The sequence below is a fragment of the Equus quagga genome, chromosome 20 (assembly GCF_021613505.1).
Source record: "Equus quagga isolate Etosha38 chromosome 20, UCLA_HA_Equagga_1.0, whole genome shotgun sequence".
In the NCBI taxonomy this organism is placed as follows: Eukaryota; Metazoa; Chordata; class Mammalia; order Perissodactyla; family Equidae; genus Equus; species Equus quagga.
Genome location: NC_060286.1, coordinates 43,466,457 through 43,481,936, shown reverse-complemented (window position 1 = coordinate 43,481,936; position 15,480 = coordinate 43,466,457). Strand labels below are relative to the sequence as shown.

The 15,480-nt window shown below is 37.2% G+C and overlaps 1 protein-coding gene across 6 annotated transcripts in view; it reads right to left on the bottom strand.

The window, feature by feature from the left end:
* MARK3 (microtubule affinity regulating kinase 3) overlaps positions 1–15,480 on the bottom strand; it is a 103,219-nt gene that overhangs the window by 27,422 nt on the left and 60,317 nt on the right. For all 6 annotated transcript variants that reach the window (XM_046647344.1, XM_046647346.1, XM_046647345.1 and 3 more), the window contains exons 4-9: positions 14,630–14,678; positions 11,637–11,702; positions 6,995–7,065; positions 2,853–2,909; positions 313–549; positions 19–138 (exon numbers count right to left, since the gene is read on the bottom strand). In XM_046647344.1, coding sequence (XP_046503300.1) covers positions 19–138; positions 313–549; positions 2,853–2,909; positions 6,995–7,065; positions 11,637–11,702; positions 14,630–14,678 — 600 coding nt within the window. The remainder of the gene's footprint in view (positions 1–18; positions 139–312; positions 550–2,852; positions 2,910–6,994; positions 7,066–11,636; positions 11,703–14,629; positions 14,679–15,480) is intronic.

Sequence of the window (15,480 nt, the reverse complement as noted above, 5' to 3'; positions counted from 1 at the left end):
TTCTACTTATGAAATTACCTCTAGAGTGCCTCGCTTTATTGGATTTAGCACCAGGAAACGTTTGAGAAGGTTTTCACAGTCTGTGGACATGTAGAAAGGGATTCTGTATTTCCCTCTTAATACTCTCTCTCTCAGTTCCTTTGGGGAGGTAAGGACAGGAAAGAAAATTAGTGAGTCAACGTTTATGGTAAAAAAGAACCTCAAAAAACCCATCGAAAACCCGCATACTGACATAACAATAAAATATTAACTCATTATTTTATAAAATCCTTTTAGCTTTTTGAAGAATATGAATGCAAATGCTTCTTATACCTTTAGGTTCTGTCCATCAAAGGGGAGCGACCCACTGACTAGAGTGTAAAGAATGACACCAAGGCTCCAAACGTCCACTTCTGGCCCATCGTATTTCTTGCCCTGGAAGAGCTCTGGGGCTGCATATGGAGGACTGCCACAAAACGTATCCAGTTTACTGCCAACAGTAAATTCATTGCTAAAACCAAAGTCAGCTATTTTAATGTTCATATCAGCATCTAACAATAGATTTTCAGCCTAGAGGGAAAACATCAAGAAAAAAATGAAATTTAACCAAAATATAATTAGAATTGTGATAGAATTAGGTATTTCATAAAAGCTTCCTGTAATGATACAAAGTTAATATATCCTAATAAGCAAAATGAGAAAAAAACAGGCAAGAAATCAGAATTCCGAATTTTTAAACATTAACAACTAATAACAGACACAAGGTATAGAGTAATTCTAGCACTAATTTAAACAACAAATGCCTAGGGTCAAAAAAACCTTTAAATAGCTCTTTCAATTGAGAACACTAAGGGGCTTTTAGAAAACGGATACTTATTGTAAGTGGACAGCCCCATCTCATAAAAACTGCTAAACAGTTGTATAATGGCTATTATTGGGTAGGGGAAAATCGTAAACCTCACTCAAGATACAGACCACAGTTGTTTTCATTTATTTCAACAAACATTTACTACGAGGCAATTACACACCAGGTGTTATATTAGTGTCTGGATTATAATGACGAACAAGACAGACAGGGTCCTATCCTCAAGGAGTTCACGGTTTAGAAGGAGAGAGACAGGAAAATAAGCAGCTACACTCTCTGACCTAAGTGCTGTGACAGAAGAGGTGTGGGTAATCGTGAGTCCGGCACTGAAAGGTGCGGGATGATTTCCTGGAGGGGGTGAAATCGAAGCTGCTGCCTAAAAGTTCAGCTGACAGTAGTGGGTGAATTGATGAAAAGTATTTCAGACAGAATAAAGAGTCTGCAAACCCAGAAGGTAAGAGAGAACATGTTTCACTCAAGAAACTGAAAGACAGTTGTGGGAGAGAGATGGCTGGGGATGTGGCCATGTCTGAATCACAAAGGGCCAGCTGGGAGACTTGCAGTCAGGGAGCTCAGGTTTTCAACCTAATGGAACGGAAAGCCACTGAAGAGTCATCCAAGCAGGGAAATGACAATCTTATTTGTGTTTGTAAAAGCCCATTCTGGTTGCAATACAGAAAACACGGGAGAGAGAGGCAAATTGGAAGCAGGGAAGACCAGGTAAGAAACTAGTGTAGTAATCAAGTACGAGATGCTAGTAGTCTGGACTAGGATAGTGGTAATGAGGAAGAAAAAAGTACATTTAAGAGCAATTTAGGAAACAGTAGCAAAAGGACCCCAGGACTGAGTGGATGGTAGAGCAGAGAAGAGAGAGGCACCTGAGGGACATCAATCACCAGAATGAGAAATGAATATTCAAGTTTAGGAGGGAAGTGCTTAAGCTGTGAACTTGGTGAACCTGAGATGCCTGAGGAATGCTTAGGTGAAGGTGTCCTTTTGCCAGCTGGATACTGCATCCTAGAAGAGAGGTCTGGCTGCAGGCATGGGTTTAGGGGTCATCAACACATTGGTAGCCACTGCAGCTATTAGATTGGATGGGAATGTGGCAAAGGTGGGTGCAGAGAGGAACAAGCAAGTCCATAACAATTATGTGAGGAGATAGAGGAAGTAAAGACCAAGTTAAGACAGAATTTAGACAATGTGTAGAGAAATATGGCTGTGAAGGTGAAGAGAGAAAAAAGGGGTATGCAAGGGGAAGTGATGTGGAGAGGTTTTCTCGTAAAAGATAGTATATACTTGAGTATGTTTTTGTAAATGTTGGTGGTGAAAAGTTAGTAGCGAGAGGGTGGATGAAGAAATGGGAGACAGGAGGCAACGAACAGAGTGCAGCAGCCCCTGGCGGGAGACAAGATCCAGGACACAGAGGCAAGGTTGGCAGAGGCGCCCCCATTGTCCTGTAACAAGAGGAAAGTTCTGAGAGGTGATGGATGGGTGTAGGTGCAGCTAAGTTTGTGGGCCTCCTGGGAAATTGAGGGAGTTTCTGCCTGGTGTTTCTATTTTCTCAGTAAAATAGGAAACTATCCTATGGCAAGAGTGAAGGCAGAGGTGGAGGACTGTGAAAGTAGGTCTCAAATAGCCACTGCTGTTAACAGGAGAGAATGCTGACTAGAGAGACAGAGAAGGATGGGTGCCAGGCAGCCTTGAGTACACGGTCAGGCGAGAATACACATTTTTGGAGGCTCCCTTCTATTTAGTGGTATGATGATTTTTCTCCAGAGACCAACTAACTACAAGCTACCTTAAACTGAAATGTAAAGTACTTTAATAAATCTCATTTTTCATTATGTTTAATGCTTTTTACTATAACTTAATTAAAAGGATTCAATTATGAAAGGATTTTTTTAAATTTAATAACACAATCTAACCTACGCCTCATTTGTGTCACGACCACTGGGAGAATTGAATACATACAAACAGAGCATACACTAGTAAGGACACTGTGACTCACCTTGAGGTCTCTGTGAACGATCCGCTTCTGGTGGCAGTACTGGACTGCAGACACTATCTGGACAGGAGAGGTACAAGGTTAATAGTCATCACTGCTGCAGATTGATAATTAATTAGAATGAAAATACTTCACTAATGTTTACACATGCAAAATACTCAGTGAGCACTTCAATGTGTGAATCTCTGTAATTTTCTTATGCTTTGAACTTTTCAATTTGGAGAAATTCATGGGTAAGGGCAAGAGGAGAGAGGTGAGGATGTTCTTCCTATTCTTTATAGTTTTAAGTGGACAGACTCTTCTCGGGCTCTACCCCTGACATTTCAGTTATTTTTGAGTGTGGTGCCAGGGCCCAACAGACCACTAGGAACTAGAGGACACTGGCTGCCCTGGGGCCCAGGATCAGATGGCTGTGGTACAACCTTTCCATGCCCGTGTAAATCAACTCAAAACCAAACTGACAGTTACAGGCTATCCATGGCCAGGTGTTCATCTAGGTCAGTTCTCCTTTGTTAATTACTTCTCTTTCCAGTCAGTTTGCTTCCTATAACACTCTATTCCTTTCAGCTGATGTGGGTTCGAGGACAGCAAAAGTTACTTCACTTCTCTGAGGACCAGTTTCTTCTTCCTTAAAGTGGAAGAACGAATGTTGTAATGTATGTGAACTACTAACTACGAAAACTATTATGCGCTCTATCAATAAGGATCCCTCCTACTCCCAGCAAATGGTATGCTTTTCTTTAGTCAATTTTTGATTATTCCTGTGATTAGCAATGTTAATTAAACAACTGTTGTGCTGAAATTCACACTCACTAGTAATTTTTTAAGTCTCCTTTTCTAATTATAAAAGTTTTTATATGCTCATTATAGAAATTTTAGGAAATACAGAAAAGTATACACAAGTATATATGCCTGTATTACCACCAAAGAGAGATAACATCTCGAGTTATTTTGGTGCCTTTGCTTCTGGTCTTTTCCTTGGTATTATGCATGTGTATTTAAACATATATAATTACATACATACAAAACTGGGGTTTGGTAATGAAAATACTGCTTTTTCCTCCAAATCATCATCAACTTTTAATTGTAAGCAACATGCACCCACCTACACTAGACATAACTCAGAGAGTGCTGTTCGGTCAGGTGATATTTTGGTTCAGAATAAGCAGCAAGGAGAAACTGGGCTGGGGTCAGGGTGGGATGATGCCAAAATCAGGGCTTCACTAAGCAGCTTCATGTTTCATAAATTAAATATTCACAGGATGAGACTCACTCATACTCAACTGGAAAGGTACAGAAATTCCAATGCCAAAGTATCGGTTTTCCAGCACCTGTTACTTTGGATTATCGCTTATGCTGCTATTCTATTCTGTCAACATGAAAACTGGGGAACTGAAACAGCTTTGTTTTCCCAAAACAAAGTAGTAGGTTTATTGCCTAGAACATAGGTAACTTTTATCCAATTTCCCCCCTCTTTTTCCCCCTCATACTGAGATTTCTCTTATAGGTTATTTTCAAATTCTGTTTTTGAATCAGATTTGACAATTTCCAAGCCTTTCTCAAAGAGATCAAAGAATTTCTCTTCTTTTATCTCCAAACAGCTCAAAGCTAACCTAATGCTACAATAACCTGAAAACACTCAACTTTAAATTATTGTTTTGTATTCTGTTTTTAAGCTGGAAGTAGTTATTTCTAAAGAAGGTTGAGAACCTGGATGTTTTCCAGATTAAAATATGAATGCAAGCCTAACACGAAAGAAGAGAGGCAGCAACAATACCAATACACCAAGAAAGATGTGAGGAAAGAAGATAGAGCGATGAATCTATTCTCTTTCTTTGAAAAGAACAAGAGCTAAGCCAAAAAATTAAAATAACATAAGCAGTAACTAGATGAAAATGGGGAAGGAAATGGGAAGAAGAAAAACCATCTGCTGATGAATATGGAAAGAAGGGCCTATTTTTGACGGAAAACAGATCAGGCATAGCATACTTTGTGTGTGGCATATCTTCCTCTTTGTCAGAAATAGGAAACCTTTTTATTTAGTCAAAGTTATGATGATATAAATTTTGGAAAGCATGGCAATTAGAAATGGAGAAAAGCAGAAACACCAATATCATGCTCGATCCTTCCAGCTTTAAATACACTGCCTTGAGGAAATACTATGGCAAGGAGAAAGGATTATGTTAATTGTAAGCACTGTAAATCAAGTTATTAATTGTAAAAGCACATAAACTATCTTTCCTGGACCAACTAATAGGTTCCACAAATAAAGGCTTCAGAATTTCTGCAGGGAATTTAAAATAAAAATCTGAGTAATTTCCTAAAGATTTAGGTTAGTAAATGCCTAAGTCCCTCTGACAAGTTGGATCCCACCAGGGGGATGGGTGGAGACAGAGAGAGGAGTTACGGGTTTGCGTGCTAAAGGACTTCTCTGGAGAGGGTCCAGGCTGACACCTGTTGCTGGCCAGCATCAGCCTTTTCCTCGAAGTCAATAAACCATATTTACATAAATATTTGCAAGTCAGACAGATTCACCTGAATGGGAAGAAATTTAAATTTTATGAGGCAAAAAAATCTTGGCTTTTAGATGGCCAATTTATAAAAACTAAGAGTATAGTTATGGAGAGGGCCAAACAGACTTGTTTTGTAATAAAGAGAAATTAAATTAGTGTTTCCTTCCATAGACCACAGAATAAAATGATATCAGAACTGGAAAGAACTTCAGAATTCAAGTATAACGTCGTCTTTGTTACAGCTAGAAAAACTGATGAGACAAGTTAAATAATAGCCACAAGTAAGTTTCAACTTTGATATTTAATAAGTTTTAATTCAAAGTACAATTAGTATTTCTTAAGCTTTTAAGTTAAAGCAACAACAAAAGTTAAGAAACTTATAAATGAGTTCTTCACTGTAAACACTAGACTTAAGCAAATCAAAGGAGGCAGCTGTTAAGAGAAATCTTGAAAATCAGCTAAAACTGCCTTTCCAAATATTGTGAAACCTTAAAGACGTCTGTCTACACCTCTACCTTGACGTTATATGTGAATAAAACAAAAATTTAAAGGTTCTGAAAGAATGAAGCTGTACTGCTGTTTAAATACGAAACTTATAACTATGGGATTACAGAGTTAATTTAAAAGTAATAAAGCACCTGCTCCTTCCCTTCATCTAAATTAGGGGTGGGCAAATTATGCCCTGTAAGCTAAATGCAGCCCACCACTTGTTTTTGTGAATAAAGTTTTGTTGCAACACAATCATGTGAGTGTGTTCACTTACATACTGTCTACAGCTCCTTCTATGCTACAAGAGCAGACTTAAATAGTCGAGACAAACACTGTATAGCCCACAAAAACTACAATCTTTACTATCTGGCACTTTACGGAAAGAGTTTGCTGATTCCTAGTCTAAATAATAGCACAACATAATGATTAAGAATTTGAGTTTTGGGGTCAGAGGACCTGGGTCTGAATCAGTGGGTCTCCTACTTGCCAGGCATCAAAATTTTGGGCAAATTATTTAATCTCTCTGTGCCTCAGTTTCCTTATCTTTAGCAAATGGGCATCATTATACTCTTTAACTCACAAGGCTGCTGCAAGATTTACATTAACATAGTTAAAGCACTTATCTCAATGTCTGGCAGGTAATGATCAACCAACAAATAGGAATTATTATTAATAAAGACAGGAGAGTTAAGTCACCTTTACGTTTAAAACATGCTTATTAAAATGAGTGTTTCTATAAAGAGCAGGATAAAGATAAAGCAAGAAGGTAAGTCATTAATTAACAGATTAAGTTCTGTTTGATTTCAGCTTATGTAAGACAAAACTAATAATGAATTTTGGGATTGTGACACTCTTCTTGCTAAAACTCGGAAAATAATGCAATCACAAGTGTTTTGAAAGGCTCTAATTTTTAAAGGCTTAACTGTCAAAAACTAAGGTTAAGCATGAGACTAAAATCCCAATCACAAAGCTAAGAATAGAACCCATGGCTGCTTCTAGTACAGTGCCTTAGGCATAAAAGGTACTTAATAAATTTTTGTTGAACTGAATGGCCAACCCCTGCACCATCTAACGGGCCTTATGACCAGGTTTAAGGGAGATAAATTTATTAAATTAATAAACTAAAGGTGCATTAATTCATACCTGTCTAAATTTAGCTCTTGCTTCTTTTTCCTTCATTCTTCCATGTGCAACCAAATAGTCAAACACTTCACCTATAATTGAGAGAAATAAAAGTAAGCAGAAGTCCTACTTCTGAGCATTAATCTTCCCATAAATTGATGATGTTTCACTTTTCGAAATGCTCTAATTTTTATTTTTAAGTATAAGTATGAACACAAACAGAAAAAAGTGGAATTTGAACTAAGCTAGGCTTAAGTTTAACTACAGGAAAAGTTCACTGACAAAATCTTTAAGCTAGAGAAAAGCCTTAAAATTAAATTCTCGTATGTTTAAAATATAACAACTTTTATTTTAAAGGCCATGTTTTCACAATATGTTTTAATCAAAACTTAGCAACGAAAATTGAAAGTTAAAATGGATAAGTTATTTGTGTTGAAAAGGAGGTCTTCACTGTAGGATTATGACAAAAAAGCATTTCTTGAATATATTCATTCATTCAACAAATATTTATTGAGTGCCTACTAACTGCCAGGCACTGTTCTAGGCTCTGGGGAAATATAGCAGAGAACAAAGCAAGGCCACTTTCCTCATGGAGTTTACATTCTAGTAGGGGAGACAGACAATAAACAAACAAATGCGGGGCTGGCCCAGTGGCGCAGCGGTTAAGTTTGCAGGTTCCACTTCTCAGCTGCCCGGGGCTCGCCGGTTCAGATCCCCGGTGCAGACATGGCACTGATTGGCACGCCATGCTGTGGTAGCCGTCCCACTTATAAAGTAGAGGAAGATGGGCATGGATGTTAGCTCAGGGCCAGTCTTCCTCAGCAAAAAGAGGAGGACTGGCAGTAGTTAGCTCAGGGCTAATCTTCCTCAAAAAAAAAAAACAACAAACAAATGCATATACAGTAGGTCAGATGATAAGTAGTACTGTGGAGAAAAAGCAGGGGAAAAGAACAGGAAGTGCGTTTGTGTGTGTAAGCGCCTTGCCGACTACTTTGAGGGAGTGGACAATATAGTCATCTGGGAGAAAGATTCTAGGCAGAGAAAAGAGCAAGGAGGCCCATGTGGCTGAAGCATGAACAGGGGAAGGGAGGTAGGTCAAGCACAGAGATGGGTAGGAGGGGTGAGGTCATGAAGAGTCCTGTAGGCTTTCGTAAGGACTCGGGCTTTGCTCTGAGAGCAGAAGTGGAGAATATGAAATAAATGACCTCTTAAAAGGATCACTGGCTGCTAGCGGGAGTAGAGGGTCAGGATTGGGGAAAGGGACAGGGAGACCAATTGGCAGTAGTACAATAATCAAGACAAGAATGAGGGTGGCTGGGCCTAGAGTGCGAAGTGGCAGTGGTGGTGAGAAAAGGGGTGATTCAGGACTCAATGTGAGGTGAAGCCAACAGAATGTGCTGGCGGACATCTACATGGTAGTTTTAATTCCTCAGGAAAGACAGGTGACACTTCAGGAAATATATTAGTATTGCCAATTGCTTATCAATTTGGAATAAGGAGGCAACACCTCTGAAATCAACAGAAAAGAGTACTAATTTAGCAAATTAGATATAACAAGTATTTGGGAAAGAATTGCGTCTATTTCATACAAATAAGGAGCACCTCCATCATCTTAGCGACAACATCCAACTAAAATATTCTGATACTTAAAAAAAGCTCAGTTTGAGAACATAATTTAAATATTTTTGAGGAAAAAGTCATTCTGAATTGTACATTAATATTTCTGACTTTTACACTTTTAGCTCTAACTCTGAATACATTTTTAAATAATGGTGGGCATACATATTTTCAAGTTATACTTGACTGCACAATGATCTTTTAAAAGGCATTACATATTGCTAATTTACACTACACAATTCATCCAACTATGATGAATTATGAAGTTAAATGTCAACTCAGTAAAATGTCAGCATTTTCTAAGCAAATAACCTATTTGTGGAATAGTATATAACGTCAAAACAAGTGGTCAGAAAGTGGAAACAACTAAAGTGCATATCATATAGAAAACATTTTTGACTAAAAGAAAAAATTAATGGATTAAACCCACAGTTGTTGTAGAGTAACACAGATAAAGTCCAAGTTTGTCGATATAATTTTAAAATATTTTTATCAATTCAAATGCAATATAAACCTCTTAAAAGATTTTGGAACCATAAAGTCACACTCACAATTACTAAGTTATAAATCAGGAATTCAACTTATAAATCAGGAAGTCACCCCAGATCTCTCTTTTTTTCCCTCATTAAAAATGTATTAGCACTCAGATTAAGCAGCTGAACTGAAAATCTATGAGGGGTATTTATTAGAGAAAAAAGAGCAAACGGTGGCTCTCCTCACCCAGGTCAGGGGCTGTGCGGGCTGATGGAAGGACACCGGACACGACAGTTCAGAAAGCCCTTAGTTCTACTTCACATCCTGCCACTAACTACCGATGGAAACACCGGCACTGAACAACCTTTCAGAGCTTTAGTTTCATCTGTAAAAATTAGGCAGTTGCCCTCGATGATTTCTAAGATTCTTTTCAATTCTAAAATTCTATGATTCTACCAAACTGAAAAATACCAGGCCGGGGAGGAGTAGGTAGTCAATTTACCGAAACTTTTGTTGTTCAAAATAGCAAACGCATCAACAATAAAACAGATGTCCTGGAGATTGACAGTGCTTTGTTGAGCTGATTAAAACAAACAGCCCAAGCCAATAAACCACCACCATCATTGATCAGTGCTGTTACAATGCTGAGCAATGGCACTGAGTTCTCAAATGAGGGCTGTGTTAGCAAGTCCACTGAAAAGCTCAGAGACATATAATTTATCAGGTCACGCTACCAATGAGGGGCACTGGCCAGACTGACTTCACCTCTGAATTTTCCAAAAGCCATCCTCTTTCTAATAAAACTGGATGTTTCTCAGACGTTTTTTGTCTTGCTCCTATATAAGAGCAATCTCTATGACTCTGGTACCTAAATCAGATGGGAACAGAAAGCCACGACCAACTGACTAACCAGGAGAGGCTATATGGTGTCAGATGGGTGGGGCTCCAGACCTGACAGAGTGACTACAGTGAGACTTTCCAGCCTCCATTTCCTCAAGGGTAAAAGCCCACCACTCACTGCTGGCCACATCATGAAGTCATTGTAAAGGTCAAAGGAGATCAGGTAAGAAAGCGTTTGTGCACTGTAGAGGCTACACAAATGAAAAGGTTATGAACATTATTCTGCAAGATGACTAAAAAGCATCAGAATTCCATACAGATTTTTGGTATTGCAATCAACCTTCAGCTCTTCCTACTGTTTGTCAATTGTGAAAATTCCAACTAAATTTTCAAACCACACATTTAAACTATAAATCATACAACTAATAATGATTAGAAGTACAGAAAAGTGGTGTTAGAGGTGTGTCTACTATAACTCATTCTTGCCCACAACAGGCTTACAATCTTTCATTTAATAGTTAACTCATACAGTGAGGCTGTGATTCAACTGTCTCTCTCCAGGTTTTACAACCTGGATCAAAGTACTAAGGATAAAAAACCCAACTCCACTGTAATCAAAACTATTTAAACTATACTGTAGAGTTAAACAGAATATGTCCCCAGTAATTTATAATTTCATAAACTCAGTTCCACTCTTATTTGTTGAGTATATGCTCTGTGCCAAGCACTGTGCTAGAGCTAGGGAACACACAAAGACAAGCAGGAAAGCTTCTGCCCTCCACAGACAATGAAACTCACATGTGGTCCAAAACCTACAAACCTAGCCTAACCTCATCCCTAAAATGAGAATCTTTATAAAAGATAATAGCTACTCACATTCATTTCAGAAAAACGTCCAACATTTATATAATCTTGTAAGCAAATAATTACTACTCCTTAATCTTTATTTTAAGGAAAATCTAATCATATGCAGTGTCATCACCATTTCTGGCCTTGAGAAAGACAGATACCAACAACATTAAAATCTGATAAAGAAAACCATCCTACACGCAGTACACATTTATTTCAAACAGGCTAATACATTGATATGTTTAAAAATCCAAGTACCTGGAATAAACAAAATATGGTGTGTGTGTATATATATATATATAATATTGTTTAGCCTTAAAAAGGAAGGAAATTTTGATGTTACAACATGGATGAACCTTGAGGGCATTAAGTCACGTTAAACTGGCAGTCACAAAAGGACACATACTGTATGATTCCACTTATGTGGGGTTCTTAGAGTAGCCAAATTCATAGAGACAGAAAGCACAATGGTGGTTGCCAGGGGCTGGGGGGAGGAGGAATGAGGGCTTATTGTTTAATGGGGGCGGAGTTTCAATCTGGGAAAAACAAAAAGTTCCAGAGATAGATGGTGGTAATGGTTACACGATAATGTGAACGTACCTAATGCTACAGAACTGTACAATTAAAATGGTAAATTTTGTTATATTTTACCAGAATTAAAAAAATTCAAGTATTTGGATACTATCAATCAACAATGCTAATAGCAAAACATTTCATAGCAACCCACAGAACTGCTAAGAGTCAGCTTTTCTGATTCTCATCCTAGTGTGTTATGACTCTGGATGTGAAACAAAACCTTAACAATTATCCACATGGACAGAGTGGTCGTGTATTCTTCTAAAAGAGAAGAAAGAAAGAAAAACAATATATTTAAATTTCTTACCTCCACTTGCATACTCCATGATTAGGTAGAGTGTTTTGTCAGTTTCAATGACTTCGAATAACTTCACTGGGGGAGGAGAGAGGATACAGGAGAAAAAGAAACAAATGTCTATATGCATATACCATGTACATATAAACTCTAACTACGAAAAGTAACATTTCCTCTGTTAAAGATTTTATTTTCACTTTTCCTTTCTCTCCCTAAAGCCCCCTGGTACATAGTTGTATATTTTAGTTGTGGGTCCTTCTAGTTGTGGCATGTGGGATGCCACCTCAACGTGGCCTGACGAGCGGTGTCAGAGGGGCCGGCCCCTCTGTTAAAGATTTTAGATTTACATTTTTGGCTCTCTAAAAAAATGCTTTTAGGAAATTTTATTACATATTACAATAAGAACAGAAAAGATTTTATGAAAGCATGGAATTCCATAAAAATAAAGATTATTTCTGGGTGCTCAAACTACGTAACTTCAGTATGCACTCAGTAGTACGGTGCAGTGTGTTTATTCCCCTTTCCTCTATCATTGTCTTATAATGTTTATATTGGCTAGTTGCCCTGCCAGCAGCTCATCCTCTGCCCTTCAGGAAAAGCGCTCTTATTTCACATTCAACCTGCAGGAACTGCTCAGATCTCTCTATTTCTACAAGTCCAAGTCCATTCACTTGTCATTATGGCTTTAAGGATATATATAATTCCCCTTGAAATTTCTGTTGCTTGGGAAACTCACTACAGTTCTCAGAGAATAAGGTTCCTTTGTCACTATCCTGAAGCCAGAGATGGCAAAAAGTAGAACAGATTATACCATAATTAACTGAAAAGAACTTTTGTATAGATTTATTTTCAATGAGTCAGTGTGACTTTGCTATAGCAAACCCTTTTTACAGATAGAAATAATATTGCTTTTCTTTTCTGAGGAAGATTATCCCTGAGCTAACATCTGTTGCCAGTCCTCCTCTTTTTGCTGAGGAAGACTGGCCCTGAGCTAACATCTGTGTCCATCTTCCTCTATTTTATATGGGACGCTGCCATAGCATGGCTTTGACAAGTGGTGCTTATGTCCACACCCAGGATCTGAACCCCCAAACTCTGGGCCACCAAAGCAGAAAGTGCAAACTTAACTGCTGCGCTGCCAGGCCAGCCTCAGAAATAATATTTCTATTACTGCTAATTCATAAATATACATAACAAATCAATCAGAAACATACACATTTTTAAATGAAACTGAAGTAAATTTCTGAAGCTATCAAATCACTATTTTGCATATGTACTTTGATAACATATACTTTAAAATTAAATTTACCAAGGGGAGGGGGATGCTAGTCTCTTACATTTCTCTTGCTATTTTCTGATGTTTTAACATAAACTATTAGGCCAAATAAAGTGCCTAACATAGTATTTAATATATGTTTGTTGAACTGATGAATACAACTATCATATCACTTCTAAGATGATATGCTTGGACTGTCAAGAAAAATCATTTAAAGAAATTTAACACATATATGCTGGTAAGCCTCAACATATAAATAAAACCTTTCTAAAATTCCAATGCAAATATTGGCTCTTCTGGAAAAATTATTTTAATCCAATAAAAATTTAAATTTTTAGAAATTTAAATCTATTATCAAAGATATGTCATTTACTAGTAAGTAAAGAACTCTAATTGTGGTAGAACTTAAGTAAATAAAAAACAAAATACATATGTTTAAGTTAGCCAGTTCTAGGAAGTAGTGATAAAGTACTGTTTTAGTGAAAAGTTGGAATTTGAAATCCAGAGCTGGCTAGCTAACCCCAAAGGACTGAAATAAAGAGTGATGAAAGGTTTTCTTCCCACTACTGTACTTCATGTTATTTTTCTTTTCTCCAAATATATCATACTTCATTGATTCTAAGATGTATATTTTTTCATATTTTAACTAATATGACTGATAATAGGATGATGCTTTGGTAGTATTTTTTTTCTTAGTAGTGTGTAAAATAATAACGCCTTTTAAATGATGGTGGCTTAGACTTGATGAAACAAGGTATAGGTTTTTTTCCCTCCTGTGCTTCCATTTTATTTTTTTATTCTTGTGTCTCAAGAATTCATGATAGGATATCCTTAACATCAAACATCACCCCTCCCACTTCCCAGAACTGATTTTGATAGTAAGCTGATATATAACTGGCAGTCTTAAGAGCTATTTCATTCTTGAAATAATATTTTTATTTATTTATTTACTGATATATAACTGACATGTAATATTCTAGTAGTTTCAGGTGTACATCATAGGAATAATATCTTTAAAATGTAGAAGCTATCACTGTGTGAAAAGGCAGTTACATTATTTAAAAAGAGCTCTGATATATGTGGGATCAAAAGTTTTCATTGAGCTGTATATATAACAGGGTCAGTATTAAGTAAACTGCATATTTCCATTTTATTCCTACAATTATGATGAGGGCAGGACCACGACCCTTTGTGTCTTTAAACCTCCTTCATCACACCCAGCACAGAGCTGTGTACACGGAGGACACAGAAAACAAATCCGTGCTGTAGAAAACAATTCATATAAAAATTCCATTAAATATTAAGTATCCTATATCCTTCAAAATATGATTCAACACACAAGTATTTTCTTAGGAACACAGCCACAGCAAAAAGTGTTATAAGTTTGAAAATCTTAACTCTGACTTACTATAATCCCCTTCTATCTATGAATTAAATATAATTATGAAGTTTTCCTAATATGGTAAAAAATTATAATCTGATTACAGATGTTTCTACCACATTAAAGCTTTAAATTCAAATGTTTAATACTTCAGCTTTTAACCGTCTTTAGTAATTTCAAAAGGTTAATATGTACGATCAACAGTCTGTATACATATTTTATTAAAAGTGTATCTGGGCTGGGAGGAAGGAAGGAATCTCCTATCACTCCTGGGAGATATGTTTAGCTTTATGACATACTTTCAAAAATGCATTTAGACCCAAAAGGATTGAAGAAAGCAGAAAGTACCTATGTTTGGATGATTTAAAATCTTCATTATTCTTACTTCTCTGAAGAGCTAAAAAACAAACACACAACCCCCCAACACAGGTTATTAAACATTATATTTCATTGTTACAATATAAATTTATATTTTCTCTTAGATAACTGACTGACTGATAATGTTTAGTAGTCCACGTCTTAGACTAACATGAAGTCCAGGTTAACGATGAAGTTGCTTTATAACCTAATATTACCTGCTTCAATTTTATCTTACGAAACAGCAGAGGTCCCAGAGGAGGATTATACCACAATCAGAATCATATTTTGCTATCTTGAACACAAACGAGGTTTAGGCAAGAAGAGTTTGTGATTAAACTCGGTCTGATTTACTATCTACCCAGGGGTTCTAACTCTGCAAATTAAAACTTGTATAGTCCCAACAAACTACATCATGAGTGTATTAGATTCGTAATTCCAAGCAATTCTATGAGAAGATTTTGAACAAAACCACTTTGGGAAATCTTCATTGGAGAAGGTAGGTAATTTAGCACAGAGATTGTGGTAGACTGTTACATTAATGGCCGTATTGCGTCCTGCCTCACACTGGTCCTGTTCACACTTTTGTACTGGCTGTGTGACTTGCTTTGGCCAAGGGTACATTATCAAATTTGAAGCAAGGAAAGGCTGGGTAAAATGCTTGCGCATTGGGGCTTGCTCTCTTGGAACAATGTTGCCATAATACGAAGAAGCCAATTAACTTGAGGATGAAAGACTATATGGAGAAATCGAGAGAGAGATCCACTGTTCCAACTGAGTGCAGCTCCTGCCAACTCATAAGCTGAATGCTACCACACAAGTAGACCGAAGGGACAGTGAGA